General features: G+C 37.0%; 1 protein-coding gene and 1 long non-coding RNA gene across 2 annotated transcripts in view; one reads left to right on the forward strand and one right to left on the reverse strand.

The window, feature by feature from the left end:
• drd3 (dopamine receptor D3) overlaps positions 1 to 22,219 on the forward strand; it is a gene marked incomplete at its 5' end in the record, with an annotated part of 35,804 nt that overhangs the window by 7,809 nt on the left and 5,776 nt on the right. Inside the window, 4 exons of the mRNA XM_079806717.1 lie at positions 8,656 to 8,792; positions 12,089 to 12,282; positions 17,750 to 17,821; positions 21,380 to 21,743. Of these exons, the coding sequence (XP_079662843.1) occupies positions 8,656 to 8,792; positions 12,089 to 12,282; positions 17,750 to 17,821; positions 21,380 to 21,743 (767 nt within the window). The remainder of the gene's footprint in view (positions 1 to 8,655; positions 8,793 to 12,088; positions 12,283 to 17,749; positions 17,822 to 21,379; positions 21,744 to 22,219) is intronic.
• On the reverse strand, positions 1,502 to 3,608 carry LOC307119952. Its single transcript, XR_013815714.1, has 4 exons — positions 3,551 to 3,608; positions 3,310 to 3,465; positions 1,725 to 1,839; positions 1,502 to 1,610 (listed from the first exon to the last, which is right to left on the reverse strand). It is a non-coding gene; the product is annotated as an uncharacterized lncRNA (long non-coding RNA).

The raw sequence follows: 22,219 nt of genomic DNA on the forward strand, positions 1-22,219 counted from the left end.
GCAGCATTTGTTTGTGTGTGATTGTCTTGTAGAGTCATAAAAAGACAAGATATGTAACAAATGATCAAACTGTATTTGTTCAACAGTTGCAATAAACAGTTTTTAACAGCCTGCTCACCCATACATTCAACTCTTTAAACTTGTGCAAATGTATTAACATCAGCAAAAATTACTTTTACACATTGTTCAAAAAAGTCAAAAGACTTCTGCAAATTCAGTGTAAATTAAAACTCTATAAAACTTGGTAAAAGAAATACAACTTTTTTTCTTTCCTTTTTGAAACAAATTTACACAATACAATAAAAAAAAATCCTCCATGCAACCAAAATGTCCAGATGACATTACTGCTAAAATGTACTAGACATCTTTCACAGAAAGGCAGCTTGCAACGAAGTTCAACAATTTTGAACATTGAAAAATAAAACAAGTGTAACCTGTAAAGTGTAATGTGTAACATTAACGGGTTAGTTCACCCAAAAATGAAAATAATGTAATTAATGACTCACCCTCATGTCGTTCCAAGCCCGTAAGACCTCCGTTCATCTTCGAAACACAGTTTAAGATATATTAGTTTTAGTTCGAGAGATTTCTGTCACTCCATTGAAAACCTATGGACGGTATACTGTCCATGTTTAGAAAGGCAATAAAAACATCATCAAAGTAGTCCATGTGACTACAGTGGCTCAATCTTAAGTTTATCAAGCGACGAGAATACTTTTTTGTGCGCAAAAAGTAAACAAAAATAACGACTTTATTCCACTATTAAATTTCCTTCTCTCTGGGCCTCCAGTGAGTTCACGTAGTGTGATAGCGCAGCGTGTCTGTGTTGTACATCACACGTAGGCTCACTATTGGCCGACGCTGGTCATGTGTGATGCGTGTGACGTACAACACAGACGCGCTGCGCTATCACACTACGTGAACTCACTCGAGGCACAGAGAGAAGGAAATTAATAGTGGAATAAAGTCGTTATTTTTGCGCACAAAAAGTATTCTCGTCGCTTGATAAACTTAAGATTGAGCCACTGTAGTCACATGGACTACTTTGATGATGTTTTTATTGCCTTTCTGGACATGGACAGTATACCGTCCATAGGTTTTCAATTGAGTGACAGAAATCTCTCGGACTAAAACTAATATATCTTAAACTGTGTTTCGAAGATGAACGGAGGTCTTACGGGCTTGGAACGACATGAGGGTGAGTCATTAATGACAATTTTCATTTTTGGGAGAACTAACCCTTTAACATTCTGGCATTCCAGGAACAGTCCTAAGAGTCCTTACTCAAACACATCAGAGAAGAGCTTGGTCTTCAGTGTTTGGACTTTATTGGACAACTTGTTGCCATCTAGCTCCAGAATAATTTTTTGAAGGACTTCGAATGTGTACCTTAGTTCTGGAGGGTAGCTCAGGTTCAGTCCATAAATCAGTCCCAGCAACATGGCTGCTGCATATGGGACACTGGTAAGGTCCTGAAGAACCTTTTGACCCTCTAATACCACTCCAAGATCTGCTGGGTTGTCTTCCATGTCTGCACCTTCATGTCTTATGACATAAATTCCCATCACAGTCTTCTGGATCGCCTCCTCAGTGCTGGCAACGTCTGTATCCTAGAGGGGATATTTAAATAACTACTAAGTACTCTTAAATTCCTGTGTATTTACTTTAACAAAACATTAAGTATCCTTGAAAAAATAGCAACATTTTAAAAAGCACATACTCACCATATACTCCCAAACCAGACTGCTAGTCTTCGTTCACGGGTCGTAACGGGTCTTCGTTCAGGTATGCACAGAGAGATTTGATCATGCATGCTCTCCTCACTTGAATGTCATCAGTCTAAAGATGCAAATAACAATATTCATCTATTATTACATTGCCTGATTATTTCCTTAAAGAGATAGTTCACTTTAAAATGAAAATTCGGTCATCATATACTCACCCTCATGTTGTTTCAAACCTGTATGAATTTCTTTCTTCTGCTGAACACAAAGGAAGATATTTTGAAGAATGTCAGTAACCAAACAGTTATCTGGTCCCATTGACTTGCATAGTAGAATTTTTTTTTTATATGTAAGTCAATGGGACCAGATAACTGTTTGGTTACCGACATTCTTCAAAATATCTTCCTTTGTGTTCAGCAGAAGAAAGAAATTCATATAAGGGTGAGTATATGATGACCGAATTTTCATTTTAAAGTGAACTATCCAATGGTGGAAAAGCAGCGGTTAAAAATGTCTTTCAATACGATGAACAAAATGTTATACAGACCTTTTCCAAAAAATTAGAATATCATGGAAAAGTTTATTTATTTCCATAATTCCATTCAAAACGTTAAACTTCCATAGATTATAGATTCAGGGCCCACAACTTAAACGATTTCAAGTATTTAGTTGTTTATTTGTACATAATTTGGGCTTCCAGCTCATAAAACCCACAAAAACAGGATTTCAAAAAATTAGAAAATTACATATTACATGAAATCACACAGTAATTACACAGTGATACCATGGTCATTGAACCAGGTTTTGGTTCTTTTGGCAGTGTGGGCAGGTGCAAATCCTGCTGGAAAATGAAGGAAGCTTGAAGTGGTCTGGAAATGTCCTGGTAGATGGCTGCGTTGACTCTGTATTTAATAAAGCACGGTGGACCAAAGTCCTGTTCTCTGATGAGAGCAAATTTTGCATCTCATTTGGAAACCAAGGTCCCAGGGTCTGGAGGAAGAATGGAAGAATCGCTGTCCACTCAACGCAGCCGTCTACCAGGACATTTCCAGAGCACTTCATGCTTCCTTCAGCAGACAAGCTTTATGGAGATGCTTCCTTCATTTCCCAGCAGGATTTGCACCTGCCCACACTGCCAAAAGAGCCAAAACCTGGTTCAATGACCATGGTATCACTGTGTAATTACTGTGTGATTTCATGTAATATGTAATTTTCTAATTTTTTGAAATCCTGTTTTCATGGGTTTTATGAGCTGAAAGCCCAAATTATGTACAAATAAACAACTAAATACTTGAAATTGTTTAAGTTGTGGGCCCTGAATCTATAATCTATGGAAGTTTAACGTTTTGAATGGAATTATGGAAATAAATAAACTTTTCCATGATATTCTAATTTTTTGAAAAGGGTCTGTATGATACATCGGTCAGTTTACAATAAATACAAAGTATTACTATGGTAATAAACCTTATCTTATTAAATCTGTGGGTTGTTTTTATGTATGCTCATGACCATAACCCCAAAACTCAGTGGCCAGTGAGAGAATAATGTTTTAATAAAAGGTTTTGTTGAGTGCAGTTTTTCTTACCCGTGTAGTGGGCACCAAGAGGTTTTTAATTCTTTGTCCTAGGACTCCTCCTCGGTTTGCAAACATCTTCATTAGTTTTCCGGAGTATCCATCCAGCTTGGCAAAGAATGTTGACACCAATGGGATTGTCGTAATTCTCTCAAATTCTGCACAAACCTACAAACACATGAAAATTAATTTGTTACAATACCCAATATAGTCTAACAGCAAACACAAATTTAAATTAAAAACTTTCAATTACCTCTTCTGTTCTGAAAAGAGCAGGCCACCTGGTTTTGAAGTCTGCAATAAGTGGTTCCTTAATCAAAAAAAGACTTCATATATCACGATCGTTGCAGTGTCCGAAGAAAATTTGCATGCTCAAAGTCTAGTGTGGCCGCAGCATAAGCCATTAATCATCTGGAATCTGATATGGAACTGATTTATCATTTGTTTTCTTTAATTTCATTTAATAATTGATTTAATTTAAATAACATTCCAACTTTGTTTTTTTCTCATTTATGGTCACTGTTTTCTACAGTGCATTGATTCAGTGCAATAATAAGTGCTTTAGCGTAATTCGTAAAACTTTAAATACTATCATTGTGCCGAGCCTTGTAACAAAGTTTGCAAAATTATTACTACTTTTTATAAATCCTAAAAAGGAGCTTTACTTACCTTAGCCAAAACGTTGTTTTCTCAATCAATAAAGTTGTGGCATTCCTTCATTTCACCAAATTTAGGCAGTGATGAACTGGAAAAACCATAATGAAAAACATACTGTCATAAAAAAAAAAACACATCAGAAAACATACCAAAATATATCCGTCTACAACAGGCGAATGTGGCCTTATTTGTGCTTGCTTCAGAGCTTCAGCCAATTTTACTGGGACTATAGCTTAGATTAAAGCACTGGGAGATTTTGTTATTAGACATTCTAAAACGCTTAATGTGTTTAATGTACTAATACTAACCATACAACATCATAATAATATAGCATACTATGTACAGAAAAGCAAATTTACTCACAGGTTATAAATGCTTAAGCTGGCTAAATACTTAATACTGAGAAATTAATATTAAAAGATCTAATTCTGTAACGTTAACTTAACTTACATAGGCCTACCGTATTAATAAACCACAGGCTGACGTTAAACAGATTAACCCAGAATATAATAACTAAACGCGTTGCATTCATATGCTGAGTTCGTCTGTTTATCTGCACATTGTAAGGTTTATTATATATATATATATATATATATATATATATATATATATATATATATATATATATATATATATATATATATATATATATATATATATATATATATATATATATTATTATTAGATTTGTATAATATCACTGTTAGCCACATTAAACGTTTTAGAATGTCCCTCGTCGTTAGTCATTTCATTATTCGACTGAAAACCATTTTGAAATATTGTCAAATAATTTGTTCCACGAGCACACATACATATTAAGAATTACACGACAGAGAATCATGCGTTTTCCACAACCACAATTAAACTCGCATCTTTTTAATCAAAGTCCTTTTTTAATCGAATGCAATCATCAATTAACCGTAATCAACACATTCAACATTTGATAGTTAAACAATATTAAAAGCATCCCATAACAGACTTAACGAAACACTAAAATAAATTAAACACTTTGCATTCGGAATAACTTTATAATGAACTTTTCTTACCTGGCTGGTACTTCTAGGTCTGACACCATGCACCTCGTTGTCACCTCGTTCACGCGCGTGCGCGCCGTCAAGTCAAGTCAACTTTATTTATATAGCGCTTTTAACAATGTAGATTGTTTCAAAGCAGCTTTACAGTGTTAAACAGGAAAATAATGCAGCATCATTTTATTAAGCTGTATAGCCATTTGATGTCATCAGTTCATGTCAATTTCCATACGGTGACAGTGTGGGCTTTAGATCAATAATTAGATCAGTAGTTTATATGGTTGAATTAGTTTATTAATTCGATTTATTTCGATGTTTAGTTGAAAATATAGTGTCCCCAACTGAGCACGCCAAGCCAGAGGCAACATTCATCCAATACGCCGTATTCATCCAATACGTTGGAAATCGTCACATCCGGGTTTTTTGAATCGCGCAATCAAACCACTTACATTAGTTTAACGCTTGACAATTAAGTATAATGGACCATTACACAACTTAAGTTACTTAAACGCAATACAATAGTGTTTTGATGGGAAAATAAATATATGTGGGTTATTTTAACAAAAAACATTTGGGTAGAACGAACAGTCCCCCAAAACCATTTTTTTGAGTGTACTCATGCAACCAAATACAGAAACGTGCTGAAAATACGCACAATTCAACCAAATTCACTACACAACCAAATACAGAAACGTGCTAGAAATACTCAACAAAACTAAATACAGAAACGCTCTGCAAATACTCACAACGCAACCAAATTCAGAAACGCGCTACAAATACTAACACAACTAAATACAGAAACGCGAAAACGTTTCAAGGGCCCAAAAGTGACGTACCTGGCTGGGGCTTATTGTTCAATGTCTACTTTCAGTGGTGTTGTCCTGAAAGGTGAGTTTTTGTTTGTTTCTTTTAACATCCTGATTGTATGTGCGTTGTGAGTATTTGCAGCGCTTTTCTCTACTTGGTTGAGTTGTGAGCATTTGCAGCATATGTGTTGTCAAACAGATGATGTTTTCTTAATTCACTCGTATTTTTTATTTATTTGCATATGTTTTCTTAAGGTGCAGTATGCTGAGCTCTCTCTGCCACTGTACACAAGTTTTAATAGAAGAATTAATTAAAGTCTTTTCATAAAATGATAAGCTTCACATTTCAGCTTTTAAATCCCCATTAACTTCCATTGTAAATTAATTAAGGTGTGGTAACATTAGTGAAATTTTGAAAAAAGGTCCATTATGACTTTCAAACCAAGCCCCTTTCTGTTGGTCAATGCAGCAAATTTGCATGACCAACTGAACCTGATTAAAAAACCTATGTGGGCAAAATCTTTCGCACTCACCCACAGTATTAGGGGTAATGCATTACTTGTAACTTGTAAGTTAAGTAATCAGATTACTTTTTTAAGTTAGTAGTAATGTACTATCTTTAAATTTACAACAAAATCTGTTACTTTTTTCAAACAAGTAATGCAAGTTTACTTTGTTGTGTCATTTATTGACTGACACCTCTCCTGTCCCCATGTCGAGAGAAATCGGAAGCAGAGGTGTTGTGTGTGCTGTGTAAACATGAAGGTTATTGTAGTTCTAGACTAAATGTGAGCATTCATTTATTCATCTCACTTGAACAAAAACGGAATCAGTATTCCTCAAAATGAATAAAAACAGTGAAATGCAAACTCAGAATAATAATTAAATCGCAAATATACTTTATTTAATCTCACTTTATTAAAGGGTTAGTTCACCCAAAAATGAAAATTCTGTCATTAATTACTTACCCTCTTGTCGTTCGACACCCGTAAGACCTCCGTTCATCTTCGGAACAGAAATGAAGATATTTTAGTTGAAATCTGATGGCTCTGAAAGGCCTCCATTGGCACAATGCACGGTTCACTCTCAAGACCCTTATAAGGTAAAGACGTTGTTACAAAGTCCATCTCACTACAGTGGTTCTAAAATAACTTTATGAATCGGCAAAAAAACCCTAAATAATGACTTATATAGTGATGACGATTTCAAAACACGGCATCATGAAACTTCGAAGCGTTATGAATCAGTGAGCCGAATGATGATTCGGATCGCGTGTCAAACTGCCAAACTGCTGAAATTTGGCGATCCAAACCATAGATATGTATATCTATGATCCAAACTGCTGATTCGACTCACTGATTCATAACGCTTCGAAGCTTCATGATGCAGTGTTTTGAAATCGTCCTCACTATATAAGTCGTTATTTAGGGTTTTTTTGCGCACAAAAACTATTCTCGCCGATTCATAAAGTTATTTTAGAACCACTGTAGTGAGATGGACTTTGTAACGACGTCTTTAGTAGCTTTTATGGGTCTTGAGAGTGAACGGTGCATTGAGCCAATGGAGGCCTTTCAAAGCCATCAGATTTCAACTAAAATATCTTCATTTCTGTTCCGAAGATGAACGGAGGTCTTACGGGTGTCGAACGACATGAGGGTAAGTAATTAATGACAGAATTTTCATTTTTGGGTGAACTAACCCTTTAACCAAAGTCGTTGCTGATGACCTTTTAATGATCAAATGAATAAGAAAAAAATACTTTAGATAAAAATCACATTTGTGTTTCATTTTTTCAATTTTTTATTGCTGAAGTAAGACTGTTGAACTTTCATCTCATGCATCCTATTCTCCTGCAATCTAGAATGACAGCGCAGCAGAATTTTTTGAGAACTAAGTAACACAAAAAGTTTTTAGGGAGTAATGCAATATTAACTTTCCCCACAAAAGTAACTTTCCCCAGAACTGCTCATGTGAAATTCCCAGATCGTGTGGATCCCTATTGAAATGACTGGATTTCTACTTTTTTTTTTTTTTTTAAAGAAGGGATGAGTTGAAACTAATATTTGTGGTAATCAACAAATGCTGTTCGAGCTTTCAAACTCAAAATATTCCTTTAATATGGTATCAGCAAATCCAGTGACAGGTGCATCATTAACACCTTCATAGATAGAGCAGGTAGGGGCCTTTGTTTTAATTTTGAATGCATGGCATGAGTGTGAAACCATATAGAAGTTTAATTAGTTTGGGGTGTGGGGGGAAAAGTGAGTGGCTTATAAAATTTCTCAAATAGGAAATGGAAGGGCTGAGAGAAAATGATTCAGTAGAAAAGACAAATAAAATGTATGATACAGAGTGCAGGGAAATGTATTCAGCCGGGGGGAGAGAAAGGCATATATTTAGGTTGATTATGCCTTTCAGACTGGCCTGGTTCTCCCCCCTCTTTCATTCTACTTGTAAAAGCAGTGTGCTGCTGCAGATATAAAAAACGATCACGAAAAGCTAATACAATTGCATATCCTCCTGCTGGTAGGGGTCGAGCATAATTAATCTCTCTTCGATGTATAGATGTTGCACATTCTCTTTCGGTGTCCTGACTTATTAATTTTTAATCAGATATTTTCTTTTTAACGCTTCGTGGCAGATCCAGAAAAAAGCATTGTAGTGAAAGCTTATCTGAAATTGACTGATCTTTTTTTTCAAATAAGAATGGATGGTATATTCCAGAATTACTTGTGGGGTCATTTAAAAGTTTTCATTTAATCTCATAGCTCATACTTTCGTGCTTCAGTGAGTGTGACCTTTTCCTGATCAGTGTTTCCATTTCTCTTGAGACTCCTCTGAGATGAATTCTTCTCTCTGTAAAGGTATACGGCTGTGGTGATGCCTGTGCTATACAACACTACCCACAGCTCCCGCAAAAGGGTTTCAGTTATGATTGCTACAGTTTGGGTCCTGGCCTTTGCAGTCTCCTGCCCCCTACTGTTTGGATTCAACACTACAGGTGAGCTCCAGCTCAACTGGTGGGCTGTGACTCAAAAAGGGGTCATAGGTGCTCTAATAAATAATGCTAGATAAAATGCAAACACATGCAAATTACTCTATAATCATGCATAGTTAGCTTACCCAATACATTCTGCTTCCTGAAGCAAAACCCGTTGAGAACCACTGCACCGGCCCATTGGTGTGAAATCGTTGCTTGCAGGAATGAAATCTTGTAAAGGCCTAATTCATAGCTAATGGGTTTAGCAATATACAGCTGTGGCCAAAATTATTGGCAGTGGCATAAAAAGTGTGTGTTCTTGTGCAAAAATGTGCTGCCTCAGTATTTTTGTATATAATTTTTTTCACGTTTCTAAGGACAGGGAAACTAATGAAAGGATATGATCTGTAATAGCCAAACATTACCTCAGCCATGAACTTGATTTGCTACTTGTTAGCTGCAGATGGTATTGGGGGCGGGGCATTCTCATTCTAGTGAGTATTTGATTGGACAAAAATCTGTTTAGCGCATGAGTCAGGGGACGCATTTTTGTCCATTTTCCCAGACTATACATTTCATATGCGCAAGCTATGTCTGTGAAATGTAACTTTTGACAACTTTTAGTAGTTCAATAGCATATTAGCTTCAAAGCTACACTACTGGTTTGGAATAATTAAACTTTTTTTAATGTTTTTTAAAAGAAGTCTCTATGCTCACCAAGGCTGCATTTATTTGATCAAAAATACAGTAAAAGCAGTAATATTGTGAAAGATTATTACAAATATGTTTTAAAATGTAATTTATGGCAAAGCTTAATTTTCAGCAGCCATTACCCCAGTCTTCAGTGTCACATGATCCTTCAGAAATCATGTGTTTTTAAAATACTAAAATAAAAAACAGTTCTTTTAAATGGTAATAATACTTCACAATATCACTGTTTTTACTGTATTTTTGATCAAATGCAGCCTTGATTGGTGAGCATAAGATTGCAAAATTTTGACCAGTAGTGTAAAATCCATGGACTAAAAACTACTTAAACCTTATATTCAAGTTCATGGCTTTAGTCTAGTTTGCATTTTGTCTTTAATAGTTTGTAGTATACACTGTATAAAATCCAAATCACAAAAATTTAGGCAAATGATTATGTTTTAGTTAACTGGACAATTAAATGCAAAAAAGTTGGCTTAAAGGAACACTCCACTTTTTTTGAAAATAGGCTCATTTTACAAGTCCCCTAGAGTTAAATAGTTGAGTTTTACCGTTTTTGAGTCATTTCAGCCGATCTTTGTATCTGGCGGTAGCACTTTTAGCATAGCTTAGCATACATCATTGATTCTAATCAGTCCATTAGCATCTCATTAAAAAAATGACCAAAGACACTTTCAATATTTTTCCTATTTAAAACTTGACTCTTCTACAGTTACATCGTGTGCTAAAATGAAAAGTTGCGATTTTCTACACCTATATGGCTAGGAACTACTTTCTCATTCCTGCGTAATAGTCGCGGATCTTCGCGGCAGTACCATGGCTGCAGCAGCGCAATGATGGAACACAGTGCCTGAAAGTAGCCCCCAGCTAGGTAACTTTCAATGTGACTGGCACTAAGTTTGTGTAGTTGCAGAGAAAGTTTCAGGCTTGCAGCCGACAAATTGTGTTGTGTATTTACCTGTGTGATTAGCCATGGTTCTGTGTGTTGTAAAGGGCTGTGATAGTAAGTCGAAGGTGTATACTACCACCATGTTTCACAGAATACCAACAAATAATTGCGCCGCTGCAGCCATGGTACGGCCGCGAAGATCCGCGACTATTACGCAGGAATGAGAAAGTAGTTCCTAGCCATATAGGTGTAGAAAATCGCAACTTTTCATTTTCAGTTGTTATTAGCACACGAATTAACTGTAGAAGAGTCAAGTTTTAAATAGGAAAAATATTGAAAGTGTCTTTGGTCATTTTTTGAATGAGATGCTAATGGACTGATCAGAATCAATGATGTATGCTAAGCTATGCTAAAAGCGCTACCGCCAGATACAAAGATCGGCTGAATGGATTCAAAAACGGTAAAACTCAACTATTTAACTCTAGGGGACTTGTAAAATGAGCCTATTTTCAAAAAAAGTGGCGTGTTCCTTTAACCAGTGAAAAGAAATTGGTTCAACAATTGTTGGACCTAGTATTAATTGTAAATTCGATTTGTAATTGCAAGTTAACAAGCATACAAGTTGCAACAAGTTAACAATGCATTCTGGGTGCATCATGCAAAACTCATCCATGGCTTCGGCATGCATTGCGGCATGAAGCATGTCACCATTGTTGAGATTCATAGGCTGATTCTTGATGTCTGTGGGAGTAAATCTCACAGGAGGTCAAAGTACTTAATGTACAATCGGTTTTACACCTTATTCAGCTTTTCTTATTAAATTTTCTTATTAATTTTTCCAGAATCACAATAAAATATATTGCTCATATTAAACTCAGTCATAAAATCAGTGAATTAAACCACAATGATTATATTCTTATTCAGCAGTCAGAGAAACACTAACATTAAAAAGTCATCAAACACTGATCACCATGATGGTGACATAAAAAATAAACAATTTTCAACACAAAATCAAAAACACTATAAAAACTCAATCAGCTGAAAAAAAGATCTTAAATTGGGAGACATGTGACCTTACTCAGGTAATTGAGTTGAGTGAACTACTTTGTGTAAAAGTTGAATAAACTCATCAACGCTTTTATTTTTTTACAGTGTATCTATTTTTCAAAATGGAGGCTTGACTGTAAGTCAACTACTTTACATGATGCATAGCTTGTTAAGCTACACTTTCAAAGTAGTTTCCGTCAACATGTGGTTTCAAAATACAATAAAGCACGAAAAGGGTGGATAATTGTATAGCTAGCTTTCAGTGAGATTCCATCAGATGTTGAAAAATTAGTTTGCGAAGGAATTAATCATCCGTTTAATTAGAGTAATCAGTTAATTAGTTTCACGGTGAGATATAATGAATGTCATCTCTCTCACACACGCAAGCCTCCTAGATATGCATGCGATTTGTTCTGCTTTGTCTGCATGTACTGCAGATGGGAGAGAAGGACTTTGAGGGTCTAATTATGTTGCTGCAGAAACAATTGTATATGTCGCAGATAAGAGTATTGATTATACTGCCGACACAGCTGGCATCATTAGATACATCCACATTATTTATTACTTCGTAGCTGATATTTTCTGAAATAATTTACTATAACAGCAAACAAAAGTATCACAACAGAATTCAAAATGTATACTGTTGCAGTAATGATATGTGTGTTTCTTGCAGATGACCCGTCAGTGTGCTCGATTTCAAATCCCGATTTTGTTATCTACTCCTCCGTGGTGTCGTTTTATTTGCCGTTTGTGGTGACCCTTCTGGTCTATGTGCGCATCTACATCTTTCTCAGAAAAAGACGGAAGAGAATCACCTTCCGTCACGGCAGTGGCAAAGTTCAGCCAGCATCCGCACCACCATCAGTGGTAAGAGTACATTGCCCTCCAATGATATTGGCACCCTTGGAAAATATGAGCAAAGGCGGCTGTGAAAATAAATCTGCATTGTTTATCCTTTGTTGTTTCATTCAAAAAATTCAGTAAAACAATTGAAAGTGGGGTGGGGAAATCTTATTATTAAATAAATCTCTAGTTCTCTAGTTTGTGTTGGCCACAGTTATTGGCACATTTGGCACCCAATTATTGTCCTTTTCTTAAGATAACAGCTCTGAGTCTTCTCCTATGCCTGATAAGTTTGGAGAACATCGACCATTCCTTCGTACAGGATCCTTCAGAAGATTCCCAGCTCCATGTTGGTGCTTCTTCTCTTCAGTTCATCCCACTCATTTTCTAGGGTTCAGGTCACAGGGCTGGGACGGTCATGGCAGAAGCTTCATTGTGTGCCAAGTGACACATTTTAGTGTTGATTTTGATGTTTGTTTTGGATCATTGTCCTGATGGAAGATCCAACCACGGCCCATTATAAGATTTCTAGCAGAGGCCGTCAGGTTTAGATTTTTTATCTGTTGGCATTTGCTAGAATCCATGATACAATGTGTCTGAACAAGATTTCCAGGACCTCCAGCAAAAAATAGGCCCACAACATTAAAGACCCAGTGGTATATTTAATCATGGGTATGGGGTACTTTTTATCCCTGTTTGCACCAAACCCATTTTTGGGGATTGCTGCCAAAAATCTCTTTTTTTTAGTTTCATCTGACCACAGAACCAGGTTCCGTTTGAAATTCCGGTCGTGTCTGACAACTGAATATGCTGGAGTTTGTTTTTGGATGAGCAAGAAGGATTTTTCTTGAAACCCTCCCAAACAACTTGTGGTTATGTGGGTTGTTTGATTCATTTCTTTTTTTAGGCTTTCTGACCCCAAGACTCAACTAATCTCTGCAATTCTCCATCTGTGATCCTTGGAGAGTCTTTGGCCACTCAAACTTTCCTCCTCGCTTGATTGAAACTTCTTCATTATTGCCCTGATGGTGGAAATGGGGATTTTCAATGATTTAGCTATTTTCTTACAGCCACATTCTATTTTGTGAAGCTCAACAATCTTTTGCTGCACATCAGAACTATATTCTTTGGTTTTATGATTAAGGGAATTTGTCCTTTGTGTTTCCTCATATTTATACTCCTGTGGAACATGAAGTCATGGCTGGACAATTTCATGCTCCTAGTCACCCAGGGGCCCGTTCTTCGTACGTCGCTAACTCAGTTAGCTGGATTTGATTGTTGAAAATTTGACATGATCTCGGATTGTTTGGTTCTTCGAAGCTTATCCTGGACTTGCTGTCATAGTAACAGGTCCGTAAGCTTAAACCTGCTCATGAGCAGGCTTATTTCATGTAAACAGGATTAGATTGCATCTTGAGGTGATACTTAAAATCTGTCCCAGCCACTGCTACTTTATTACAAGAGTTCATTACTGAACCAGGGGCAATAATAATAATTTTAAATAATAATAATAATATAAAATTGTTATATTGTATGTGTATATGAGAATGTATATAATAATGTTGTATATAATAATATAGACACAGCCACTTGATTGAGCGATTTATTTGTGATGGAATAATTACTTTATAATTTTATTGGAGGTTTATGTACAGTTACTCTGAGCCGTGCATTAATTTAAGTGATGACGGATATTATGGGAGTGGCTTGATGCAGCGCAAGAGATGCAGATAATTTGATCTTGACCCTTAAGAAACTTTAATACTGTCACGTTACAAATCTGCTCCAAATTGAATTAAAAATTAAATTACAACATTGAAATAAAAATGTAAAGGGTGTACAAATACTGTATAAATTCGTGTATATAAATAATTGGTAATCATGTTAAAAATACAAAAAACATTTATCATTTATCTATAATAACTTGTATGTTGGTTTGGTGGTTTGGCTGTTTCCTTATAAAGGTCCAGAAATTCGTGGGGTTTTTATTGTATAATTGGTCAAGTTTTTTGCCAGGTGGCTTTTTTAATTATATGATGTCATTACGTTGCTGTCTTGACGCCAGCCAATCGCTGCATTGCTGATCGTGGTTTCGAGTATCGATGCATCTGCCCTCTTCAGGGAACACAAGAACGCGCAGTGATTTTAGATAATTTAATCCAGATATTTTAATCCAATCTGCAAATTCGTTTGAAGAACCAAATTAGCCAGAGATCAGTTATCACGATTAAAAGATCTGGGATCTGTCAAATCATCTCAGATGTAATAAGTAATGAAAGAAGAACAGGCCCCTGGTGTGCAAAAAATGAATGGGATATGAATGGGAATATAGTGATATTTTACTTATAGGAATTTCTAGGAGTGCCAAATATTATTAGCCAACGTGTACTAGAGAAAAACATTTATTTCATAATGTGAGTTTCCCTCCACTTTTAATTGTTTTACTTCAAGGAAAATTTTGTGAATTGTTTTGAATGAAAGATCAAAAGGATAAACTATGCAGATTTATTTTTTTACAGCTGCCCTTGCTCATATTTACCAAGGGTACCAATATTAGTAGAGGGCATTGTAGATATTCTCACATTTCACATCTACACATACTCTCTTCAAGCTGTTTTGGATTCTCTACTCTACTTAAAACACACATAATCCACCAATAACAATGCATAATGACTAGAAGTATCTGTTACCGGTGATAAGTATAGATTGGAAATGCATTTTATCTTGGATCGAAACACTGTATAACATTTCCCTTAAATTCAAAGAAGCTTGGAATCCAGTCTCTCTTCCTCCAGTCTTGTTCAGTGAATCAGCGGATAGGGCCTTTGTATCACTGGCTTCATGTGAAAGTGAGATGCACATCAGTTCTTTGGAAAAGTTCCAGCAAAGCCATTCAGCTACGCGCCCTAGGAATTTTATTGCAAGATGTAGTTCTAGCAAACTGGAGCAAAATTTGATATGGAGAAAAGGCTTTGTAGGCTGCCCTCAAAATGTTTCTTCCTGTTCCTCTTTTTTCCCTGTACTATCTAATTTAAATAAAGAAAATTATGTCTGAGCATAGGCTTACAAAGTATTTGAGCTATAAATTCATTTATATAACTTGATTGATTTTGTACAGTTCAGATTTAAAATTAAACAACCAACTTTCAATTTTTCTTTTAATTGAAGAAATAGTTCTGTCATCAGTTACTCACCCTCATGTTCCTCAGTTCCAAACTTGTATGACTTTCTTCTATGGGACACAAAAGAAGATATTGTTTGGAAGGCAAACAATGGACAAACTTGAAAATGTCTTTTTTTCGTTCAAAAAATTTTAATGGGGTCCAATGTTATTTAAAAAATTTAAATACGAAATGTTCCTGGACTTTATAGGCTTAACTTTACACTTATGATTTAAGGGACAGTACCAATTTTCAGTTTTCTAAAACTAATTAATATGGATAAAATAAAATAGATGATCCATTCCAGTCATATACACTCACCTAAAGGATTATTAGGAACACCATACTAATACTGTGTTTGACCCCCTTTCGCCTTCAGAACTGCCTTAATTCTACGTGGCATTGATTCAACAAGGTGCTGAAAGCATTCTTTACAAATGTTGGCCCATATTGATAGGATAGCATCTTGCAGTTGATGGAGATTTGTGGGATGCACATCCAGGGCACGAAGCTCCCGTTCCACCACATCCCAAAGATGCTCTATTGGGTTGAGATCTGGTGATTGTGGGGGCCATTTTAGTACAGTAAACTCAATGTCATGTTCAAGAAACCAATTTGAAATGATTCGAGCTTTGTGACATGGTGCATTATCCTGCTGGAAGTAGCCATCAGAGGATGGGTACATGGTGGTCATAAAGGGATGGAAATGGTCAGAAACAATGCTCAGGTAGGCCGTGGCATTTAAACGATGCCCAATTGGCACTAAGGGGCCTAAAGTGTGCCAAGAACCCCCCCCCCACACCATTACACCACCACCACCAGCCTGCACAGTGGTAACAAGGCATGATGGATCCATGTTCTCATTCTGTTTACACCAAAATCGAGACTCATCAGACCAGGCAACATTTTTCCAGTCTTCAACTGTCCAATTTTGGTGAGCTCGTGCAAATTGTAGCCTTTTTTTCCTATTTGTAGTGGAGATGAGTGGTACCCGGTGGGGTCTTCTGCTGTTTTAGCCCATCCGCCTCAAGGTTGTGCGTGTTGTGGCTTCACAAATGCTTTGCTGCAAACCTCGGTTGTAACGAGTGGTTATTTCAGTCAAAGTTGCTCTTCTATCAGCTTGAATCAGTCGGCCCATTCTCCTCTGACCTCTAGCATCAACAAGGCATTTTCGCCCACAGGACTGCCGCATACTGGATGTTTTTCCCTTTTCACACCTTTCTTTGTAAACCCTAGAAATGGTTGTGCGTGAAAATCCCAGTAACTGAGCAGATTGTGAAATACTCAGACCGGCCCGTCTGGCACCAACAACCATGCCACGCTCAAAATTGCTTAAATCACCTTTTGTTAGGACTCCTGGGTGATCGTGTGTGTGTGTATGTTGTCTTACCTGTTGGTGGTGGTTCCTCACGGGTTCACTGGCTCCTCCCGCTCGTTTCATTAATTGTTCACCTGTCGTGTCTCATCAGCTGTTCTCTTTTTATAGCACTCTGTCCTGTCTCTCGTCGTGTGCTCATTGTCTTGGTTGGTCTGTCATGCTGTCCTAGTCCAGTCGGTTGATCCTTGCTGTTCCTCTCCAGTTCCTCAGGTTCGGTCGCAGGCATCTGGAGGCTCGTCTTAGCCCAGAGTTCTCACGCCTGTGGATATCGTGAACTTGACTTCGGGTGAACTGTGCTCTGTTTTCCTGGTATTACTGGTGCGCTTTGTTTTTAGGCGAGATCCAGTATCGTCCAGGTTCCGGTGAGCTTATCGTCAGTCTTCTGCCGTGTTAGGATTTCTTCCCGGTCACCGACCAGAGTGGATTACCTCGTGGAACGCCGCGTGTGGTCTCTGTTCAGTGGACTGTGACTTTTTGTGCTTCATCTGACCCTCTCTTTACTCCTTCTAAATAAACAGTGTGAACTTGCATTTGGCTCCGAGACTCGTTGTGACAGCTTTCTTTCCCATTCTGACATTCAGTTTGGAGTTCAGGAGATTGTCTTGACCAGGACCACACCCCTAAATGCATTGAAGCAAATGCCATGTGATTGGTTGATTAGATAATTGCATTAATGAGAAATTGAACAGGTGTTCCTAATAGTCCTTTGGGTGAGTGTATTGATCATCAGTGAAACGGCACAGCCTACTTTTGCCATCCAGTGAAAATCTGATTTTTCTGATTATTTTCCATAGCGCCCTACTTCATTTTCCCTGCCTTGATTCTGGCACCTTTTCCTGTCTTTTTACATTTAAAAAGCTGCTTCCCCCCTTTCCTGCTATCCAAATTTGTTTTACATGCTTTTGTATTGCCTTTGTTTTCCACCCGCTGACTCTTTAACATCTCTCCACAGGAGACGTGTTTACAAGATGGCAATCACAAAGAGAAAAGAGACCTCTCTCCCATCAGGATCAATGTGATAAATGTGCGTATACCATTATGTGCCTGCATGTGTGCATAGAAATGTGTGTGTCTACTCTAATCTTGCATGAAATGAGCCTTCTCAGAGCAAAAGACTCTGTGAAGAAATCCTACAAGGTATTTTGAGATTGCTGGCAGCATTCTCCCCCTGTTTTAGCATAGCGGGTGTGTTTCTGTCACCGTGCCTCCACAGACTTATCCCTGCGGCTGTAAGCTGTGAACTGGAAGTTTGCGGCTCTGACGTAGTATGGCCCCCAACTTGCTCTGGCTGGTGCTTTACTCCCGTCACTGGCACACTCCTGTTTGTTGAAACTGTTTCCACAGGAGTCACTTCAAAGTTAGAGAGTAACAAGCTTTAGTTGAGAGCCATACGTGTTCAGTGCAGCGGTTGGGATCAGAGCTGTAATATAAAGGGAGATCTTGATTAATTGGCATATAAGGAGATGCAGAAGTGTCTTTTTTTACATTAACTAAACTGTTAATGTTAATATAAATGGTATTCTATCATCAATAAAAAGACATTTTTTATTTTTTTCAACACTGCATGTTTACATGGCTGCCATCCCAGGTAAACAATACATACTATTAAATGCATTAAAATGTACTTGAGTATGTTTTTAGTACAATTCAAATATACTATAAATGTATTTTTAATACATTTAATAGAATGTCTTTTTCACCTGGGATGCGATTGACCATTTTATATTTGCATTAAAGAGCAGTTGAAATGTTTTTCAAAGAAGTCTCTTATGCTCACCAAGGCTGTATTTATTTGATCAAAAATATATTAATTACAATTATAAAGCTGTTTTCGATTTTTCGATTTTTAAAATATAATTTATTCTTTTGATGGATGGATCAAAGTTGAGTTGATGCTATAGAATGCTGTTATAATGCCCTAAATTTCAAGATATAGGGCATAAATGCTCCTGTATAACTTTTTGTCTCATATTTATATCACATGATATAGTTAAAGCTGCTGTTCGTAACTTTTCTTGTGTTCAACATTTACAAAAAATGTATAATGAGAATGTACAACATGAATCCATTTCCCAAACTGTGTTTTTGTCTTACCCTGCATCATTATGATACACTTATAATAAGTGTTTATATTGGGACTATTTCAGGCCAGACTGGTAGGAACCGCTGCGGAGGAGCACAGTCCCTGCATCACTTGCCATAGACATAAACAGAGAGAAGTAGATCGGGCTGCAATATTCTTCTGCAAGGCCGGCATGCAGTTCTGTTTATTAACCGCTAGAGCGCAAACAGTTATGGACTGCAGCTTTAGGCAATATCAAACAAGTAATGAGCGCAATATCACACGAGTGTTGTCTGGCTATAACCAGACCAAGCTCAATCTTTTAAGATTGAACATTGGTCTGGGGTTTCTCTATCCGTCATCGGATACGCCAGTTTGTGATTGGTTTCCGCAAATTTGCAACAGAAGCAAGATAACAAGATGTACAGGTTTCCAGCCTGAGCTGCAGGGCGAAATCAAATTGCCGGCCGATCGGGCTGGGTTTACCCAGTCTAACACGAGTGCTGTTTTTGTCCCGAATAGCACGAGTGCAAATGTGATATTGATTTTAGTTCAATAAATAATAAGTTAATATTGTGTTATATTTTAGGCACAATGTTGTCTGTTTTTGCTTAATTTTGCCAACGAAAACATTACCTCAAGCCAAAGCAGAACTGTTGCCTCCGAGCAGCCGTGTTTAGTTTCTGAATGAATCCACGTTTGGAGTGAATCAGTCGGGTGAACCAATGATTCAATGGTCCATTCATAAAGAGAGCCATTTACTTAAAGGAATAGTTCACTCAAAAATGAAAATTCTGTCATCATTTACTCACCCTCATGTTGTTCCAAACCTGTATGAGTTTCTTTGTTCTGCTGAACACAAAAGAAGATATTTTGAAGAATGTTTGTAACAACGCTGATAGAGCAACCATTGACTAGTAGGGAAAAAAATACTATGGTAGTCAATGGTTGCTCTCTCTGTTTTGTTACAAACATTCTTCAAAATATCTTCTTTTGTGTTCAGCAGAACAAAGAAACTCATACAGGTTTGGAACAACATGAGGGTGAGTAAATGATGACAGAATTTTCATTTTTAGGTGAACTATCCCTTTAATTCCTGAATGAATCAGCTGTTTGAACGAATCAAATGAATGAATGACTCAATGGCTGAATCCGAAATTGCCCCCTATGCCCTCAAATTGGGCATTATTTGAGGGGACAGCCATTTGTAGTGGTTTCCGAAACCATAGTGGACGTTATTGAGTGCACTCATTCAATCCCACATTGCACCGCAATAACGAGTGTTCAGCTTATGTACACTCAACGGCTGTCCGAATTCACTCACTTGTTTTCATTCACTCCTTCAAGCGAGCTGTATTAGTGGACTAACATAGGGAATAGTGAATGAGGGTTTAGGGGGCGATTTCGGATTCAGCCAATGACTTACTCATTTAGACATTTACCGCCATCTACTGGCAGTTTTAGTTTCTTATTTAGAGTATAAATTTCATAAAAATAAAAAAATTATAATAATTTCATATTTTGGGGAAAGTTTGACCAAAAATGAAAATTCCATTTATTCTCACCCTCATGTTGTTTCAAAACTGCATGACTTTCTTATTCGTGGAACATACAAGAAGATATTTTAAAGACAGATGCAGCTTCTGGAAAAAAATTAATTCATGGTTGTTGTAGCCTAAAAGTTAATGTGTAATCAATCCTATGTTGAATTAAATTAAATATTTCTTTCTAAAGCTCCTTTAGTAATTTCATATCTCATTTAACACAATAATGACTTTAAATTATCATTTGGGCGTAATTTCTCAGCCAAATTGGATGTAATAAAATTTTTAACATTTTAAAATTGAATCACTTGACAGCCCTAGTAAATATACAAAATAATAATATAATTTATAATTATATAAGAATATAAATTTACTTTAGAGAGTTTAATAAGAAATGAAAAATGCCTAACAGTGACTACATTTGTCACATTATGCTTAAAACAAGACACTTAAAAATTTAGTAAACCTAATTTATTAAGATACTATATTTAAGATCTGATCTAAAAATACAGATTAAGAAAACATATTTTGCTGTGTGTTTCTTTGATTTGAGAAAGTCTCAAATCAGTTCAACCAGTTTTTTAAGTTTTATTTTTTTTTCAACTAGTTTTTAGTTTTAAGTCCAATTAATATAACTGTCCAGAGCACAATTCAGCTGAAAACTATCCACTGGGATTGAAAATCAAAAGAATCTAATTTTCAAAAATGTGTCTTTCTCTATACTACTTTATATCAAACGTTATAAAAAAAACTCAATCCAATCCAAAACTAGTCCAATGTGTAAGGCGGTGTGAAAATCAGCTTTGCATTGCAACCGAGATACTCAGTAGTCCTTGAGACGATATCATTCTATTCAAGGAAATGAGGACAGCATACCTCCTTGTGCTAATTAATTATAGAACAGACATGCTTGCAGGAATATGTTCTGCGCACCTTGAAGCTTGCATGCTTACATTTCATCTCCCTATCTGTTCAGGAAACCACGGAGCAGGTGATCCGTCCACGGCTCCTCGCCAGCTGCCTGTGGCACAAGCGGCCTCAAACCGCCCCTGCCGAGAACTCGTTGCTGCCTCCTGTGATTACGCTGAACTACTGCAGTATCAGCCAGGCGTCCTTTGCCCGCACTGAGCAAGATGCAAACCATGAGGAAGAGGAAGGTGGGAACGAGGAGCAGGTGACAGTTAGGAGTTGTGAGGTGAAGAAGTTGTCAAACGGACGAACGCACACCACCCTCCATCCACCGCGGCCCAGTTGTGTCATGGTGTGTCCCAGTCAGATCCGTTGTAGAAGTATGCACTCCAAGGAAAAGAAAGCCACACAGATGTTGGCCATCGTTCTGGGTGAGATGTAGGCCTACTTCATGTACAAATCCAGACTCCATTATTAGAGCCCTAGGATTTGGGCAAAAGTATGGAAAACAATATTTTTGCAATTCTGCTGTGGTTAGTGGCACAGAAGGGACAAGATTCCACTCATTGAAATTCACCCATCCATTAAATCACTATCATTGTTTATGCATCATCCATCATATCACTATCCTTTTTCATCCATCCATCATATCACTATCCTTTTTCATCCATCCATCATATCACTATCCTTTTTCATCCATCCATCCATCCATCATCCATGATATCACTATCCTATTCCATCTATCATATCAATATCCTTTTCCATTCATCCTTCCTTCCATCCATCCATCATATCTATGTCCTTTTCCATTCATCCATCCATCCATCATATCACTATCATTTTTCATGCATCATCCATCATATCACTATCCTTTTTCATCCATCCATCATATCACTATCCTTTTTCA

The sequence above is a fragment of the Gobio gobio genome, assembly GCF_949357685.1.
Source record: "Gobio gobio genome assembly, chromosome: 23".
In the NCBI taxonomy this organism is placed as follows: Eukaryota; Metazoa; Chordata; class Actinopteri; order Cypriniformes; family Gobionidae; genus Gobio; species Gobio gobio.